The 20,881-nt window shown below is 34.7% G+C and overlaps 1 protein-coding gene across 1 annotated transcript in view; it reads right to left on the bottom strand.

Annotated features, from left to right (window-relative positions):
• Positions 1 to 20,881, bottom strand: part of mtt (mangetout) — a 161,717-nt gene that overhangs the window by 109,017 nt on the left and 31,819 nt on the right. Inside the window, exons 2-6 of the mRNA XM_066397223.1 lie at positions 19,125 to 19,373; positions 9,454 to 9,536; positions 8,912 to 9,122; positions 5,073 to 5,356; positions 2,544 to 2,826 (exon numbers count right to left, since the gene is read on the bottom strand). Of these exons, the coding sequence (XP_066253320.1) occupies positions 2,544 to 2,826; positions 5,073 to 5,356; positions 8,912 to 9,122; positions 9,454 to 9,536; positions 19,125 to 19,329 (1,066 nt within the window). The 5' untranslated portion in view covers positions 19,330 to 19,373. The remainder of the gene's footprint in view (positions 1 to 2,543; positions 2,827 to 5,072; positions 5,357 to 8,911; positions 9,123 to 9,453; positions 9,537 to 19,124; positions 19,374 to 20,881) is intronic.

The raw sequence follows: 20,881 nt of genomic DNA on the forward strand, positions 1-20,881 counted from the left end.
CAAATCAAAATTTTTTCACTCCCTTTATTAAATCCTCCATCATATTCACGCTTATAAAAATTTAACTTAAAAATTGCATTAATTGCCATTGGGAGTTTTATGGGGTATTCATCCTAAGCACGTGCTTTAATGAATTTGCGAGCAATCCAGCGCTAACTCTGATTTGCAGCGCCAATCTCTCGCGTTTTACGAGCAGTATTCTAGATTTCATCGATCAATATGTCAAGTTTGAAACCCTGTGCTCAGATGGCGCCACAGTTAGAGTAAAGAGATTTAATGTTAGACTTGCTATATGCTATATTTTACTAGTAGAGGGCGGCACATTATTGGAATACTAAATGCAGTATTCTTTCCTTATTTACTCCTTCAATTGGTAATGTTTTGCAGTTGTAATTATTCAGTTTTTATGAAGTACTGACATTATTTTGAGTCTAATGCCTTATTACTTCGTGTGGGTTCATCTTGAGCTTTGCTACAATCCCAAAAATTGCAAATGGAACTTGAAATTCTTAAATTATTTCTATTCCCAGTTTTACGAAATAATATTCAATAATAAAATTGAATTCGCACATAGTAGTTATAGTGGAAATTCGCAAAAAAATTGCCTCTGCTTTTTTTCTAAATTAAGTGCAACAAAACAGTTTTCCTGGTCATTCTTCTTCCTTAATGCAAAATTTCCTATTTCGCTTTATTCACTTCCACAACAACCTTTTGTGCCTAACCACCCTAATATCAATCAAATACCATACTTTCCTTATGTGCACATATAGAGCTGTCTCGACATTTTGTTAGTAAACATATTGAAAAATAAAATCCACTTTAGTTTGCAGATGCATGCTGAAGAGCATCTTGAATTCCGGTACAAAATAGACTTTATTGAATTTCTTATACACTTTCTGCATACCTACTTTCCTTCACTAGGAGCCTATAAAAGTGTTACAAAAACATTCTTCTATTACTTCATATTTGATCACTTCTGCGACGGTTAGAATATTTTGATATTATTTCAATAAATTTGTTTCAGACTATCGACGTGAGCGCTAATGGGAAGTTATGGTGAAAAATTTAATCTAAGCAAAGGGACATTTTTATTACAATTTTAATCTGCAATAAAATTGGATATGACTTTTAGTAAACCATCAAAAGAATCGTAAACAGCAATACATTTCCTTTTACGACACTAAGCATAGTATAACTGGAAATTAATAGAATCCACTTACAAATAATTAAGTTCTTAGAAAATGTTAAAAAAACTCTCAACCGTCATTAGTCTATATATAATACTAACTTAATTGCTTATAATTTAATTTTTAATTTAGATTTTCTAATTTTCTTTATTTTTCACATGCTTCCTTAAGCATATTAGTAGGTATAGTGCATTCTATATGTTGAAAAAAATGAATTGGCATATTTCTTTTTTCCCTTGTTTGAAATCTAGTGATGTTAAAGAACAGTGAAATTAAGTTAAGTTAAGAGCTGAAAATGTTTAAGCTTCAGGAGAAAAGTTAAGTGAAGGCATTGAAGTCGAAAAATAAGAGTAATTTTTTAACTGAAAAGTGACGATATTTAATGTTAACAGATTCGGCATTGGCAAAGTTATGGAAGAAATTGTTTATCGGTGCAACTTATTTGGAGATTAAAAGTGAAATTAACTGCAATAATTGAAATTGCCTTTTGATAAAATGTATTAATCCAGAGTTCAGTATTGTGCGGCAATCCTTAAATTTAATCGTCTCTTATGGTTTAGAAGTTTTATGAGGAAGAGAAAAAGTTAATTCCTTTGTACATAAATAACGTTAATTTTTGGTCGAAATTGCGTTCTCAAGAACATCATAAGTTTATTAAATTTCCTTATATAGAGTTTCTGTTTCATTTCTTGTAACTTCAGACAGCAAGTGTGTTTCTCAAATTTACATATATTTTATGTATGAAAAGAAGGCGTAAGCGCACGTATGATAAATTACCATAAAATGTAAATTATAGAGGTTAAATTGCATGAAATTCCAAGGAAACACGTATTTGTACAACATGTATTTTGTGATTGTAAGCAAATAAGAGCTAGAGAGTAGGACGAAACATTATATTTGAACTGGAATTTTTATATTTGACATACATTTAAACATTTTAATTTTTGCGTTTTTAGTGCATTGAAAACCATTTGACTTTCCATCTCACTTTTCAAAGACTTTTAAAAGATTGCCCAGAAACAAAGTAGAGGAATTTAAAACTAAAGAAAAGAATATTTCAACTAAGAAAGTCAGTTCGACTGACCGATCTGAAACAGACTTATGACACACTCAGCTTTGGGGAAATTATTGCAAAGTTGCCATTCTATATCAACTTGTAACTGACACCATTATCTCTAAACATTACGCAGTATTTTGAATCCAAGCAAATCCGTCTAGAAAGAATAAGACGTTGTCACCACTCATCAATCTTAGAATATCAAACTGAATGCACCAAACCGACCTAAACCTCTGTTATTAAAAATATCAGAAAACCCGTTTCCTGCATCAACCTGAACATTTCATAAAGCCGCTTACCTTTAATGAAGTCGACCGCCATCTCAAGACCGTATGTGTCTTTATCGCAGTCGTCCAGTATATGAGCTCCTAGAGTTATATTCGGGGGCAGAGGCTCTGGAGACCAATTGAGCTGGTCCAAAGTATACAGCATGGCTTCTAGGGCTTGAATCCCACCTTGGGGCATAACTTGACCGCAAGTGATGCTGTCCTCCCTTTCGTGGACCATCATTAGCCCTCCGAGAATGATGTCTCCTTCAATGACGGCCTCCTTTTTCACCGGCCACGGGATTTCTTGTCCGGGCTGCAGAAGAACGAAACTTGCTTAATTTTCTAATATTACTAGCTATCAAGACCACGGATGTATAGCGGTTATGAGCTCTATCTTTAATTGCTGCAATAAAATCTGGATGTCCGCAGAGCTCTGCCGGTTTGCTATTAGCAATTTAGGAAATTTAGTGGCTCCGCCAGAAGTATTTATTGCGTCATTAGAGGGTGACAACAGACTAGTGTTACGGTTCTGCGACTGCCGTTAAAAAGTTATATATTTTCTTTATCAACATGGTCGCCAAGTTTATCGGTTCTGGTCGGATTCGAAAGTTTTGCAGTGTGTTTTTCTGGTCTTGCAAAATACGAAATGCATTAGTATCGGGAAAACAGGCATTTACAATAATACTGTAAACACGGCGTTTGGTCTTGCAGTTTCCCTTAAATAAACGTAGTAAAATTGTTTTGAAATCGCCGAGCAATGGAACGAGTTTTGTCATCAGTATTTGGTTGCCAAATTAATTTTTTTTGTTATTCCCCTTGAAAATCGTTTTAAAAACGTTTAATCACTCCCCATTAAATTCTAATGCAATGCAATAACAAACCACTTTGTAAACTGAAACCCTGAACTGCCTTCGAAACGACTTGTTTTCATGTGTTTTTAATGGGACGTAAACTCGAGCCCTTATAGTATACGAGTACATCTAGAGAGTCCTGAAGGCGCAGTGAGAAATCTGTTAAAATGGAAAACGTTTTATACCATTAAATTTATCCCGTTATTTCAGTTTAAAAGTGGCTTACTGACATAGTTTATTCTTGGGCAAGGAAATTTCTCGAGTTCATGCTTCTTCCAGGGTTAAGAGAAGAATTAGCTTTGTGTGGATTTAGATGCATTCCCAACAATAAATCATCAAAGGTAAATTAGAAATCTGGAAAAAGTGAGGATGAGAAATGGCTTTAAAGTGCATCGTTTCATTCCCAAGGTCAGCTTCACACTAGACAGAAAGGATTTAAATTCTTGCGGACATTAATCTTTCATGCCGCTCTAAGCGAGGAATAGATTTTCGAAAGAACTTTGATAAATTTAAAGGATTTTTCACGATACGAGAGGAGTGCGTTTTGCCAGGGATTTAGCAAATGCAAGTGTAACTTTCCTTCACGTGTTTTATCGACCACTTTAAATAATGACACAGAGGCTCTTATCAGAGTGAAGGCAGCATGTGTTCCAAAATTTGACAAACGATGCAACAGTAATACCTTGAAATGGAGATATTGGGGAATTTATTGCCCGAATTTGTAACAGTAATAGCTAACCAGGGTTTCAGAACAGATTTACCCTGTCCGAAAATCAGTATCATAATTTTTTGGCAGATACTTTTGAATCCAGGTAAAACATAATAGAGTCTCAGAGGACCAGTTTCCCCTCCATAAAGTTTCACTTTCCCTAAGTAATAAATACTCCTTTAGTGGCCGTAAACTTCCTTCCAAGTTTCCACGTCCAGTCTCTTCGGAGAATAATAGGCCACCTCAAAAAGTTTCCAAACTCCTCTAAATCAATATGAACCATCAGGCGACATGACTTTAAAGTCGACGACCTACAATAAGGCGTCTACCATTAAAACACATTCATCTTGATGGCAAACGGCATAAGCATATATCACGACATTTCGTAATTTATGTGCTTCATTAAAACGAGCTGGAAATAAATTCCTCTGCAGTCGTCTTATTGACCTGAATCGCATTCTAGTGCCTCATTTCATGAGGAACAAGATGAGGATTAGTGAAGATTATTTTGAGTTCGACATTAAGCCGAGAGCAAATTGGTGGTATTGTTAAGAAAGAGGCCTTTAACGTGAGAACCAAAGTTTGTCGGATTTGTGTGGACGTTTACAATTTTTAATGAGCATTTAAAATTTTTAATAAAAATTGAACACCCTGTACGGTGAACCTTTCATTTTTTTCTAACTCGATTACTAAAGCGTTTAAGTGCCTAACCAATTAAAATATACATTATTCTGATGCCACTTAAATTAGCACTCTGATAACTTCGCGATGGAGTCTCGCACGCCAAATTGCTTTTTGTCCTTCTAATAAAGCCAATACACTTATTGTTTCTACCGAATTTTTCCCCGTATATCTCTGTTGTCCTCATATAAATTCGAAATCCCCCATTAGGACCGAATATGTTCGTGTAATTTGTCTGTGATTTGATTGATAACTAAACCCTAAATCATGTTATAGGCCCAATAAAATGTCTCATTTCTGATTTAATAAATTTCTTACCTTATCAATCGTCTCATTCCTACTCGAGTCGTTAAGAGTGGCAAAATCGGAAATTACTGCGACCGTGGAAGTTTGCAGAGAACTTTCGAGGCCGATCGTCGTTTCGGGCCTCGTAGAGAGTGTTGAAAAAACTCCATACAAAGTCATCTGCCCTTCAACCGATTCATTTTTCAGGTTCGCCACAGTGGAATTGGCGGAACTTTTCTCGGGTTTCCGATATTTCACTGTCCCGAACATGGTTGGGGATTGTCCGGGGGTCGAGTAGTTTCTATTGTGCGCAGTACCTAGAAAATTTGATTGTTATTAGAGCAACCCCCTTTGCTAACAACCGTTGGACTATTTGAATTAACTCGAAACAGCTCAGCACGAAATTAATTATATTGGGGACAATCGATTATGTTTATTTACTCGTTTTCAACTCTACTGAACGGAGCCAGACTGTTCCACTGAGGTTTAACAACATTTGCGGTTATCCCCAAAGCTCTAAACCACATTTAATCACGTAATACCAATTTCACTTCCGTTAGTGGCCTTTTTTTTGTATTTTTTGAAATGACTTTCCATTGTACTTTTCCCTTGAAACGCGGGCAATATATCAAAAATCAAAACGTGGCATTGACCATGTTTTTACCACGAAATAAATCAAAGAGTTGCAAGAAAGGCGTAAATTGCAATGTGGGGAGAAACCGAGATTGCTGTGGAAAGTTCAATTTTTTTTCGCTTTGGATTTGTTCTTCATGAAAAGGCCCAGCGATGAGTCAGCTATACTCGGTAATTAACGTCAGCTTCATCATCAGTTATTTACCTAACAAGATACATTTTACTGCATGCTGATCAAAATTCACCAATTGATGTCAGCAATCTACTACGGCAAAAATACTAACACACCTGTTAGGTACAATATTTTTCCTACTAACACATGTGTTATCTTTATTGCCCTCTGTAAGCTTAATTAAATATTAGCATGCTGCAGAGTCTCTGCGCGCGCGCGTGCGGTAAAAAGTTTTACCGCACGCAATACCCAAAAAAATATTCAGCAGGGACAACAACCAGTTTTTTAAAATAATTTCTCTGGGGTAATAATGACTTTTTTCTTGATGAATTTTACCGTACACGTGTGGTAAATTGCTATTTTCAGTTCTTAAATGAGCGCTGCAAAATCACTTTACCGAGCGCGTCTAGGAGAAAATATTTAGATTTCAATAATTGAAATTGAATCGGTGTTTAAATTTAAAATAACGAGCCGGATTACTTCAGGAAAAGCGGCACTCTTGGGCGAAAGTGTCTTTTATTATTCCCTTGAGAACTTCACTGTTCTTTACATAATATCTCTTGCAAATCCGAATCTCAATGGAAATCACGAATGGTGACAATACGAACTTCTGTATTCCATAGTACTCCTCTTGTATAATGGTATGGAAATTTGTTATTTTTATCCATCAAACGCGCCTAGACTCGTCATCTCGAAGGCCCTAATGGGATTACGTGTGCAAATTTAATCACATAAAATAACGTCTAATTCATTAAATTTAGAACTGCCTAAGGCAATCAAGGGAAGAAAATTACTTTTCCGCGTTAATTAAAATTTTAAGTCGCTTGCCAAAGTGATTTGTGTTAAGTGGTGACTTAGGTTAAAATTAGTCTGAAAGGAGTGTTTGGAGAATGTAAAAGGAGTGAATATTTTAAGAAACATGTATAGTTTAAACAGACGTACATATTTCCAAAAAAATAGTAAAAATTCATTTTTTGAGAAATTTCGAGAAATTTCAACTGAAGAGTAAGTAAATTACTTCCCAGATTATTCTTAGCAATCGGGAAATGGTTCTTCCTATCTTGAGAGCATATACGGTATAGGTTTTTCTCCGTTGTCTAGGGGTTTATTAATTGAAGCTTTGGCAATTGTGTTTTAGGGATAGTTAGGGACTTTTCAATGATAGCCACGTTAACTTAACGATATGAATATATTAGATATAACTGAGTAAAAAAAAGCGCGGACACGACCCCTGAGTCTTCAATCCACCAGGAAGCCAGGAAAAAGAGGGCGATCCGCTTTCTCCCTAGCCTTAAGTATGAACATCCATGGTCGTAAACCATGGGCGTACCATTAATACTTAAAGGCATTGGGACAGCCCTCCGCATGGAGCCGCTGCGTTCACATCTGGCACCCAGCCCTTGGCGAAGATCTCGCCAAAGGGAACCAGCATTGTACTTCCCATGCCAACAGAGCGTCGTGGAAAAAACTCAGGGTACCGGGTAACGCCAACCATGGGCGTACCTTAAGGGTAAATCGCCCTCGTGCCCTAATTCTTAATCCTAACTTATAGCATAATATTTACAAACTATGTACACTAAGCGGTCTGACAAGCGGATCCCACATACAGTAATGCCCCAAAAATAGGTAAATCGAACAAAAAAAGGTGAATATTTTAGACGAATTCTGCCTGAAAAATAAACTACGGGCTCATAGAAAATGAACGACTGACACGTGGAAATGAACTACGGATATGTGGAAAATAAATCTAGGAAGTTTACATTACGAAAACAGCGAACATGCAAGTGAAATTGGATTCAAATGCAAATTTTTTGGAAACTATAAAAAAACGAGCATGGGTACTTTTGGACTTTCCCGTATACATATAGGTAGATCATCCTTCGGTCTCTTTAGTCATATTTGGTGTGGTTTGTGCTTCAATCTGTAAGTCACTTCATCAAGCAACAGACGATTCGTAAACCATGTAGAAATTTATACGATATTGCGGTGCAGGAGTTGCATTATGGATTGCAGGATTGCAAAGCGATTTCTATGGATTGCGAAGCGATTTCCATTAATCGTTGACGATTTCTATGGATTGCGAAGGATTTTTGAGGATATCGAAACGATTTATTGGGATTGCGGATAGTTTTGTGATACTATTGCGTGGAACGATCAGCTCCTTGTCGATAATATATATTTGTGATCGCAATAAGTCTCTTAATATTTTTGACAATTTTTAGACATTTCAATAAGGGCTTTGATTTCCGATTATCTTCAACAATTTTCCAAAAGTCTAACATGTTTCCATCAACAGTCTCCATATTCTAATATGTACCTATAAAAACATAAAATTTCCAATCATATGACTGGTAGGGTAGGGTATTACCCCCCTGGTAGGGTAGAATATGTCTGGGAGGTATTCCACTTGTTTCCGGAACTATACTGTTATTTCCTAAGTATTTTGTCAAGAAGTCAATGTATCTGTGCTTGTTGTTTTTCAGCAATCTTTCACTATTTCGAAAATCCCATTAGGGCTTCTATGGAGATTTCTCATTGAGAATGCTCTTCAGCTTTGATGGTGACTTTTATTAGTGAGTTCAAAAGTACATACGATTACGTTCTGAACTAAAAATAGACCTCAGGTTAGTTTACCGCTTTAAAGAACATTTGAAGAGGATGGCCACATTTCTGATGCCAATTTAGTATTCTTGAACCTGACCAGTTTTGCCAACGAAATTAGATGAAATTAATCAATAAGAATGGAAATATGTAACAAAGTAAATAAGCCACAAAGGCTATCTACAAATGACTTCAAAAACATCCACCCCTGACTTAGCATGAATATATGTCAATTAATTATAAATTGCTCATTTTATCTACAATTTTTCATGCACTCCAAAGTTTCCGCTCTATAAAGTTAAATTTCTGAGAATTCTTTTCTCCTATACAATGCAATGCAATATAGCTTACAAAAGCCTTAATGGAACGCATTTCCTGTAGCGAATTTAAAAGCTCTATTTTAAGCCTCAAAGCTCAGAACTTCAAAGCAGCTACATAGTGCTGCAACATCGTCACGAATACTGACCGTTGATCAGCTTTAAGATTTCGTGTACAGGCCTCCGTGATGAATAGTTTCCATGGTCGCCATTCCTTATCCGAACAAAGTTTTCAACTGCTTTGCTTCCAGGAATGGAAGTAATGTCCCTGGATTCTTGGGTGGAAACTTTGTCGCTTTCCTCCGAAGTTGACAAAGTGGATCGAGGGAAAGCCGCTTTGACGGCTGGCTCTGGGGAAACCTAAGAATGGACGACTAGTTATGGGAACTTACTAGCAAAAATATTACAAACTGATATTTCAGCGTCAGCCTCTTGTTTGGTTAAAGTATATTGAACATCCGACGGGCCAAACCAAATAAAACACCCTTTGTTTACTCGGCCAATAGATTTTTCATTAAGAAAGCGAAAATCGGCAAGCGGAAATATAATACGAGAAGATATTGTTTTAGAGCTATAATTGATGTATTGAATTGTTCGACCTCAGAGCTTAGACTCAATTTCGATTCGATGATATTTAAGCTCAAGCAAACAAAACGTGTTAGGTATTAAAATGTTTATCAGCTCACATTACCTCAGCACTTGTAGCATCTGCCGTTGTAGCTGGCGTAGCTGACCCAACTGCCCACTTTCCATTTTTTGACACAACCCTTAATTCTGAAAAGGAAAAATGTCTATGAGGTTGAACATCATCATCAACAGAAGAGCTAAACTGCTTTAGACAAGAAGTTCCATTTATAAATCGCTTTTTTTTTCTTTTAGAAGATATCTTCACTTGCACCACTGTATTATTATAAGGTGATGATAAATTATAGGGGAAAGACATCAGAAAGGGATGGGATGTACATTTTTTAACTTTCAATAACGGGGGTAAAATGTATTTCAGGGCAATTTCAAAGTCTATTCGTGTAGTGTAAATAGGTCAAAGCAACTATAAAAGTGATTACCTCGAACTAACTGCAGTTATATTAACTGCCTGGTTGCTGTATATTTGTAATATTTAGTTGCGAGAGAACTTTAATAGGACTAAAGTTAGTTCAAATCGCTTCTATATACTGATTAGCAATATTGAAGTTAGGTAATTACTAACAAAATACTTATAATGGTTTTAGATAGATACTCACCGAAAGAAGGGTTTATGAGAACAGTGAGCTGTTTCGTGTAGAGCGTGGATGCACATGGTGGTGAGGATTAATGAACAAAAGAAACTTTTCACGGAACATGAAATCAATTAGCTCGCCAATACGACTTTCATTAACACTCAAGTATGAGTATTTTCATTGATTTCATTAACAAGAAATTAATTGATTTCTGGAGAATGACAACATCGCGATACTCATTTATTACCTTTGCCTCTGATAACTGACCCGGTTATGGCAGTTCATAAAGCACGCTTTAGCTTTAAAGCACATTATTGTAAATTTGACCTAATTACAGCATATGTAGTTTTGACAGTTATTTATAAATATTTAGATATTTTCCTATAAGCAAATCTTAAAAAGTATGATAACGTTGCGATATTCTCGTGTTAGATATCTTTGTCTCTCGTAATGATCATATCTGTGACTGAGTTGTAAACTCTGCGAAGCGCATTAGATTACCACAAAATCGTCAATAGAAATTATTATATTTCTTTACTTCATGTTTACATTGTCATTGCATTAAAATGTTCATAAAATAACTTATAAAATAATTAACAAATTTATTTACTTGTTTTTTTTTCAGAAACGTGAAACTTACCACCATATCAAAGAGTTTAAATGTAGAGTTAGTAGTAATTAGTGCCTAAGTTTGCTCGTTCAGGTCAGTTTACTCCGGCAAGTGAAGATGCCTGACAAAATGGCGAACTTTATTTTTTGTAGAAAATGGAAATACACATGTCATCGTCCAAAGGAGACAAAAAGTTGAAGAATTAAAATCTTTGAACTGTTAGAAAGAATTTTTAAAAAAATCAAGAAAGAAGAAAAATTTAAAGAATTTTGAGAAATCGAACAAAGGTTTTAATTAACGCAACACCTATCAAAAAGTGACGTTACGTATTTATCGTAGCACCTTTTATGTGTGGAAACAAGGGCTTCATCAGTATTAGACAAACACATCATTTTAATAGATACCGAATGGCAAAAGACATTTTTTTTTGCTAATTTAAACATTTTTTTATTCTTTCAAATAAAAAAATTGTTGGTTGCTTCAAACATGATTAACACTATAGATAAAATTCAAAGTATTTCTGAGTGATTTTAGACTATTTATTTAAATATACCAGAGGCGTTGATATTATATAGACTAATACGATTTCTAAAGCAAAATTAGTATTCAGATCCCTGAGAACACAATCCATGTAACAGTGAATTGAAATAATACCAGAAAACTAAGCAATACAAACATTAACGCAACTTCGGGTTGAACTTTTCCATCAACTTGAAATGAATGCTAATCCGAAGTTTAAGCTCGGAAGTTGTAAACTTTAAACCCGCGGTTCCGGCCTAGGTATTCGAATAAGCTTTAGCCAAAACAGGAAGTTTTAATCCTAAATATTCTATAGAAATTGTTTCGGAGTTGCTTACGAAAGGGGAAAGATTATGAAGACCTTCGACAAAGCCCTGAATATGACTTGTCTAGGAACACTCGACAGTTGAAGTTAGTGCCTTAATTGCTGCCCACTTTTCGCAATAATATAAGTTTTCCAATTTAAAGTTCCCTAATTTAAAGTTTAGTTCCAGATTGGGTCAAACGATCATATTAAAAAAGTGGCTACAGCCTCGTTAAATTGGGATTATAGTTGAAGTCTGAAATTGCTTTAATGTAAAAGAATTGCCCAATGAAGAATCGGAACTGCTTGATATATTATCTGGAAAGCTCCTTTCAACAGTGCCATTAGCCACTTTCCTAAGTCTCATTACAAATAATAGCAAACAAGCTGCACGTTTCCCACAGTTTTTAGGCAAATGGAATACTAAAATATTGTTGCTTGTGACAGCCTCAAATTGCATCAGATCAATCTAAGAAAAAATTACGAACTATTGCAAGTTATTACTTAATTTTGTTGCCTTATAGTTTTGCTGAAACTGCTCAATATGGATCGAGTTAATTGCCCGAGCCAATTGTTTATTCAAAACTTCTGGTCTCTGGGTTTCAATTCAGTTTATAATTCATTCCATTAAACCTACAATTCAGAGTTTGAAACATTAATTCCTCAACTTCACAATACGTTATGCTCCGAGAAAAAGCTACGTTGTGCAATTAATATTTGCTCTACTCATTCAAGGTAAGTTATGTGTTTCTGTAATTAACTTCTTAGAATGACTAGAGCATGTTTCAAATTTTTTTATGGTTGGTGCACGTAACAAATTAGCCGGAAATTTCAAAAGTCAACAGTAAATTACGCTTGACTTTAGATTAAAATCCGACGTTCGTGACTTTGCAACTCTAAAGGGAACTTTTGAAATATTTTCGGAGTATGAGAGGAAATGTTGGATGTTGATACATAATCATGACATTTAAAAGGTGTAGTATTATTTTAACCTTTTAAATGCGAGTTTAAAAACTGGCATCCCATATTCACGCACGATGTTTCAGTTTTTTTCAGTTTTTTTTTGTTGCTGCTGGAAACTGTAGAAAAGTAAGAAATTTTATTCGAAAATCTATGAATGTGAGGAGCTACTGCTCAATAATGTGGCTTGTAACCACCTTGTATAACATTGCAAAGTAGATCCAAAACTCCCTTAAAAATTTCATTCGCCTAGAAAATTGTCGGAGAAAAAGCTCATCAAAAGTCTCCTAGTTTTTATATTTGAAATATGCAATTGAGCATATCTTCAATAATTATTGCAGACTGACCAGATGCACATGTTAATGGGAACTAAGAATATAAACTTTAATTTATCTAGAAGAGCTTCAAGTTTTAAAAAAATTTAAATTATGTGAAAATTGACTATACATATCACCATCACCAAGACCTTTATAGGCGCTAAGGTCTGAATTATGGATATACTCTCAACATTAATGACTTAAGTTTGAAATTTTTAACGTTAACACAGAAGTAAGTACTCTCGAACTAATAATAGAAATTTGGACGAAAATTTGGTTTAATACATTGGTTATAATTGATTCTTACGAATAAATAGGGAATAAAATTCAGGATAAATATAAAAACTAATTAGTACCAAAATCGAACATATAGTTGAAGAAATTAAGGAAACATTGAAATTTCGTTTTGAAATATTGGCCAAAGTCCACGTATGGAACGAATGGATGAAAATCTCACCCATTTATTTCATATGTCAATTTTAAGTCACATTTCAAAAGAGAAACTTATTTTTTTCAATTATCTTAATTTCTTCAACTATCTGTTTAATTTTTATTCTATTTATTATTTACAACTACTTATGCTCAATTTCAATCTCTATGGAATAGCCGCAAAGCTGATTTGCTTGCAAATTTTCATTTTGCAATTTTATTACTTATTTCATATTCGTTGCACCTACTTCTGCATAAATGATAAACGTTCAAAATTCCTCGCAGAAAATAATCTTCTATTCAATTAAGCTTTAATAGCCCAAAGAATAAATTCTGAAACAGTGTGGAGGTATTGGCTAGATTCTTTTATAGGTAGTAGGATTTAACCGATGAATAAAGTTAATAAAAAATCAATAATTTTGCCCTTAACTTTTCAAGCTATCATCTAGATCAAAGATACGAACGAAATTGCAATATGACAAAGTCAATAGAAAATTCTTTTAATTAAAATTAATGTCAGATAGATGAATGATATGTGCAAGTATTGGTTTTAGTTGTCCACTTGTTCAGCTATAATCCTATTTTGACACGTAATAACTGAAATACACATTTGTTATACTCGTGAGAAACATAATGAAATTTCGTGTCAATTTTTCATTTTTCATTCCTCTCTCGATACGATCCTGATTTAATTTCACCATACTGATTTAATTATCACTGTACATAACGTTTTACATTTTGTCCGATCAAACTATTTTATGTATAATACAATAACTAAATTTTATTTCTCTCCTTCGTAACTAAATTACATCCCGTCGGTGAGTAATATATCATAATATATACAGGGTGCCCATTTAACAGCTCCTCGGACTCTTATGAATTTATTTGTGATTTCATAAAACAATCAATTATGAGGATATATATGAGGCTAATAAAGGTACATTTTAAAATTAGTGATAACCATACAGGGTGTCTCAAAATAGCGGAGCGTTGTAAAGTGTAATTTTTTTAACTGGGACCATCCACCTTTTTTTCACGTGCTAGAATCCTCTTTCAAACCTGTGTTAGTTCCTAGATTAGTTTTACCCTCGGAAGCAGTGACTCGGAACTATGCCCTTTTAAAAGAAATTTTAGGCATTTACAGTGACCCATAAAAAACTAATATCATAGTTACCTTAAGTTAGATTTTGATAATTTCAGGATGGATTCTCACATAAGATCTCCTTAGCAGGTACTAATACTCATTTAGCCAAAAATGTATACAGGGTGTCCACAATAACAACTTTAATTTTCACCTTTTCAACTTCTTTCTTGATTTTTTCAAATAAAATGGTATGTTTTTTATCACATAGGACGAAAGAACATTCAATTTTCTTTATTTTGGCATAAAATAGTATCATATTTATCTTACGGATAAACGTTCCGTAAGAGTAAAGTGTTCCACTTATCCGTTAAGTTATCTCTGTTAATTCTAAGGTGAAAAGAGATGTGAGGGGGTTGCTGTATCCCTATAGGGCACCCATGTGTCTCGCAACCTGGTTAGCAGTATTCTCGTCAATTAAGAGGGTTTTGCGATCGTTATCTTTGTGTAGTATTTATATTTGGTACTTGATGTCCAGCCCCCCTTTGTCGGCACTGGTGAGAAAGTGCCGACCAAGTACTATAAGTAATGCTGTAATACCGCAGGTGGTGTCATAAATAGGTAATTGCTCTCTAGCCAGGATACGACACTATTTTATTACCCTTAGATTTAGAACTTAAGATCGCTCCGAACCTAAAAGGTCTTCTTTCTTCCGCGTGGGTCAACTGTATCTGTTATCCGTGGAGCAGAGCTCAAAATAATGTATCCATCGTGGGAACAAAACCTTAGACAATGATAATAAAAACTTACATATGTATTTTCCAGAAATATTCTGCTTAAAAATCCAAGAAAATTATTTTAATGAATTCTATTTAAAAAAGAGAAATTTATGAACTATTTATATTTTCAACAAATTCAAGACGAAACGAAATTATGGTTAATAAAATGAAAATTACCTAAAAATGGAGCCTAAATTACCACGAAACGATATCTGCCTTCATTTTCCCCTTATTTCTAAAAATGATCGAGATGGCAAAAAGGGGATTTGAGAAACTAAGATGATGACAGCATCGTTCTGACTTAATCACGGTCGCTTAACATTACTATTCAGGAAAATGACGATATATTAAAGATTGTAGCGACCCGTAACGAGCAAGGAGCCATCGTGACGGAAGCGCAAATACGACATTAGGGCGAGATAAATATCAGACGAAATGAGTATGAGGAACGAATCGGGACATGAGGGAAAAGAATGAAGAAATTGCTGGTCATGCACGTTGTTAGGTATCCTTTATTAAAAATTGAAATTATTGCACTTTTTTAGGTGACAACCAACTATAGCAGCGATGATATAAAAGATTAATCACTTTTAAAGGGCACTAGCAACCCAGTTTTGGGAGTCGAGTCTGACGTTCAAAAAATGTAACAAAAGGGATCGAAAATGTAGAGCTGGATTAAGCGCAAATAATGTCGATGTCTTTTCTGCATTTCGCGAAGGACGTTAATGTAACGTGCTGACATACTGAAGGAACATTTAAACAAGAGAATCTCAAGCCATTTACTCTCAAAATTCAATTCACAACGGTAGAATGAAGATATTAGCCACTAAAGCAGAAAAATCTCATATAAAAAAACTCAGTTTATATCGCATGAACGTGATTTTTAGATGCGGTTTTTTTACTTCTGGAACTTATAACGAATTTTAAGAACCTGGCACCCGTCTGTGACTTTTTGACACGATTTTAATCAATAAAGTGATGAAATTTCTTTAGGTAAAAATTCATCTACGAGTAAAACACAATTTTCTTCTTACCAATTTCGACACATACAGTGTAGTTTAATATACCTAAGTGCATCAAAACTCTCGCCAAGAAAAAGATATTGCCTGAATAGTGTCGGCATTTCAAATACGCTATGTACTCCGAACAAGGAAAAGCTTGACATTTTAGATAGTATGAGATATATTATTAAAGCTGGATAATATTGTCAAGTGTGACTTACATTTGATTGAAAAGTGAAAAACCTGGAACGTCCTAACGAAATCAATGAAACTGTCTTGAGTCGTACTGTTGACGCTCAAAAAATGAATTACTCGTTCCCTTCCCATGATTATCTCGCTTTTTTAAATTGCAAGCTTTATGTCTGTATACCCTCTATGATTCCACTTCTCCGCGTACTTCGGAGAGCTTTTAACACGATTGTTGCAAAGCTATTTCGAAGCACTTTGTGAAGGTTTAATAAAGTTTTCAAATTGTCTGTTAAATCTTCGGACGTCGTTCAAATAAAATAAACCATTCTTCAAGTTTTCCGGTAAATTAACGGCCCGATAAGACTAACGCAAATTGAATTTCGATGCTTTATTGGTTAAGAATTAAAACATTTGAAACTTTTATGCGGAGCGTTCAGAAAGTGGCAAAGTACGTAGCATATTTGGAAACTTTAGCTCAAATTTTCTACAAAATGTTCATTAATTCATTGCCATAAACAACGCAAAACACTCCAACTACTTCTAGATAATTTTAAATGTTTGAGCGTAAATTGAAACGTAATACATAATTAAAAATCAGTTTCACCGCAAAATTAGAACTATAATAAATCAATTTCACATGTACCGTTAAATCGGATAAAGTTTAACGATAATTAACAATTAGTTAAATGCATTTATATTCGGATTCAATTACCAATTGACAAAATTCAGCCTCAATTGCAATTCACATACATGCATGTGTGGGTTTCAAAGTTGGTTGTAATTCATATTACGAATTGGAAGTTGGGCACAAGCAATAAAGCCCCATTTTTAAGCAATGTTTCAATATGCATGTAGAACAAAATTATTCAAAGTGGCACATAAAAACGTGTGCTAAAATTATGGCTGATTCCAACTTTAAATTCAGAAATCACTTTGAAACAGTCAGTTATCGCTCAATTTCTTCTTTTACGTTTTTACCTTCTTGTGCTCTGCAATAGCAGGAATTTGCAAAATACCTCTCGAACTGCAATACAAAGGCGACTTCAATGAAACCAAAACGAGCAGGAAATTACCAATAATCCTGCCGTTTGTGAGCGGGGAACAACTCGAATTTCAGTTCTTCTGCTTCTAATTAAAGTTTATTGGATATGATAAGTGCAATGCCACGTTGTTTGCACAACCGAAGTTTAGCACAAAGCTTAATTTAATTAGGGCGCCGTTATGATTGTCAGGAAATTGCCCTATGCAAGAACTGTGCTGCAGAGGGGGTTTTCTAGGGCGAAATTTCAGCTCAAACCTAAGATGCTTAACGAAATTAAGGCCCAGTTTCTACGCCTGATAAATGAATGAAGCCTAACTAATGACCATAAAATGTAAACGGTGTAGAGGGTTGAAACTGGTTTTTACCAACAACTAGCGTATATAAGCGGTATTATTCTACCTGCTTAGGTAACGAAAATTTATCAACTGAAACTATTTATCTTCCGGCTTGGATGAATAATACATTACTTTCTAGGCTGAAAAAAGCCCTTTGTTTTCGTTACGAATGGGAAGGCCTGGATGGGAATGCAATCATATTATTCTGCAAAGGGTCAGCTCAGATTAATGCGTTTCAATCAAACCGAGAGTTTTTCAAAACCGCATGTTTTGAGAAACAATATCAAAAATGATGAAATCATAGAAAAGGGGGAAAAAATTAGACTAAAAATGAAATCAGGAACATTCATACGTTTAAAACTGAAATTAAACAAAAATAACGACAAAAAAACACCAATCATGCAAATCACACCTAAATAATATCAGAAATGTTCATTAAAAAAGCTAAAAAGTAGAACTAGCAAGAATAGTAGAAATTCACGAGGAATAAAATAGAAATTAATTTGACTCCAAAATAAGAAAAATTTACGAAGAAGAACCAACTCCCTCATGAAAGAATTAATTAAAGGCATAATAGAGCAATAACTCAGTTTTTAACAGAAACATTTGAAATTTAAGTAATATAAACTAGCTTGAAAAACCTAAAGAGGCTAAATATATCTGGCCCCTCTTTTTAGCTGTTGTTGCCTATTTTGATCCTCGGCTAATCAAGGCGAACCTCAACCTATTTAGACTTGAACTAATCTCAATTGTCCTAAATGTCCAGGCTTAATTCAAGAGTTAGATTTTATGATAGATCTTTGCATATGCTCCTCTTGTTATAATTTTAAACCTTATCTAATCTGAATAAGCCCGAAAGGATCTAGATTTGTTCCTGACCTAGAATATGTGCAATAAATTTGTATTAACTTCGACTAATCTAAAATTGATCCCTTTCTCCAGATTATAAAAGAAAGTAAATTCAACAAAATCGTGTCTTTTGATGCCGTTAAGGCCCCCTCTACAAAATAACTAACACCGACAGCCTTTGAAAGGCTCCAAATAGGCGGATAAGCATTTAGCTACAAAAAAGGGCAGAAAACCGCAAAAGCGAAATTAGAGGGGAAACTCTCCGGGTCTCGTTCACGCAAAAACCCGTTACCGTTTTCTGCGAGTGAGAAACCATGTTAGAGGCATCTTAATTTCTGTGATTAATTGGGTCTAATTTGCTCCAGCTCTAATTAAAGCCTCATACACTTCCCTGGAAATGACTTATGCACTCTTACTTTGTGGTCATTTTGAACTTGACCCAATTGCCGAGATAGAGATTTTTGTCCAAAAGAACGGTGATTGCTAATAGATCAATAGAACTACATTGTATGTTATGAGATTATAATAATGCGAAGCCATGTCTCATATGAATTATCTCTTAGAAAATATATAGGCTTTAAACCATTTTCAGGCATTACTTAATGGAAGTATTGGCAAATTGCTATAAGCGCAGTTCGAGTGGAAAATTATTACTATCCTGGAAAGTTGGCAAGCTTCAGTAATAAAGGAAGGACATAATTTATTTTCGAAAATGAATGGTACGGCTTACCAGGAGGTGACTTCACTTCGCCCTCATAAAGAGGCTTTTTACATGCATCAACGGCTTTCCCACACTCTGCTAAGAAGGATTGTGTATCATTGCCATCGAAGTCAAGGCGAGCAACTTCAGTGAATGTGGGATTGGTGCTGACTGGCTCTTCAGAGGCGTTTAGAGAGATAAAAGCTATGAAGAAAAAGGCCAGAATCCGGATCATAGCTCAATTGCAAGTAATGGAAAATGATCATCTCATCTTCGTTCCTGAAACAAAAATATTCATTATTGAAATAAAATATTCTTCCACAAAGCTCCATAAAATGGCAATCTCCGTGGCCACATCTGATGTCCTAGAAATTTACTACGACAGTATCCGTCGACATGAAACCCCAACTTCCTTGCGCTAATAAATTTTTGTATATGGGACTACCTCGATAGCCTTATCCAGTCGTTTGTAAAAGAATTCTCTTTATGACAAAGCTGCCTTTTTTCACAAAAACATATTGTATTTTTAGAGCATTGAAAATAGTACATTGCACAACAAGGTTGAATAACATGATCATATTGCGGGAATACGACATTTAATAACTCTAATAGTTAATGTGTAATTTTAAAAAAAGTTTGATTTTCATCAGCGAAAGAAAGAGTAGGCGGATCAAGAACGCATGCGATCTGTCATTAATCAGTTTCATGCCTCAGGAAGAATACGAATTGCTATTTGCTAATTTCTTATTTCACGGGATTCCGATTAGGTAAACACAAATGGGTTTCATCTCCAGATGTTATTAACTCATACAAATTTCCCGACCAAATGCATCTAGAGGAAAAACTCATTTCCGTTCACCTAATTGGAATAGCCTACTTATCCATTCAGTAAAGAATACTGCTAACAGGATGTTGTACTTCCTTTCTACAGAGTACACAAAATTTATATTTCCAAATACAAAAGGTTAAATATCTGAATAGATACGAGAGGTTGCTGGAATTTCTTTAATTGATGGAGTGAACAAAAGCTCTACAAAAGCTCTTAATAAGGGGAATAGCTGTCTGGGTGCACGAATAGAGAAGAATTCACGGATATTCTCTCTTGGAGCTTTGGATATAAATAATTCGTCTAGGAAATTAAATTTTTAATATTCGGGGTTCATAGACATTTCCTAGGAATTTGAAGGGTGTTAAAATTCAAATAAAATATCGTCGAGACCGGTGTTGGATTTGAAAAATGAACTAGTGAGAACAAATATGATTTTAGCAATTTCAACCAATCTCTCATCTTTTACTAAACTCCTAAAAATGAAGTTAGAATTCTAGAACTTGCAAATAACTTAAAATTTCCAATTTTACAGTGATGAAATTCCTAATGTCGATATGATGGTATCTGTTTCTTGATTAAACACGTTTTGAGGTTAAAAGGTAGAAGGTTCATGTTAAATTTGAGCTGATAGAGATATTGAGGGAGCAAGCTTACAGCTTTCATATTTCAGAATAATTCTGTTTACAGATGACTGCTATTTTGCAAAGTTGGCGAAATCCTGCTGAAAAAGTTCTTTTTTCTCAATGTAAACACATGGATTTTGACTGATAAAAAACCGTGTGAAAAGAATAAAACATTCACGTCTCTTTGACTTGAAACGAGCCGTATCGATAAGATACGAGCTTACAACTCATAAAATCGTGGTTGCCCTATTGAAAGTCGGCTTGCTTACCGAATAACCTATCAAAGAAAACCCATAAAAGAAAATTTATTTTCCTTCGTAGAGTCAAGATTTTCC

The sequence above is a fragment of the Euwallacea similis genome, chromosome 14, assembly GCF_039881205.1.
Source record: "Euwallacea similis isolate ESF13 chromosome 14, ESF131.1, whole genome shotgun sequence".
Classification (NCBI taxonomy): Eukaryota; Metazoa; Arthropoda; class Insecta; order Coleoptera; family Curculionidae; genus Euwallacea; species Euwallacea similis.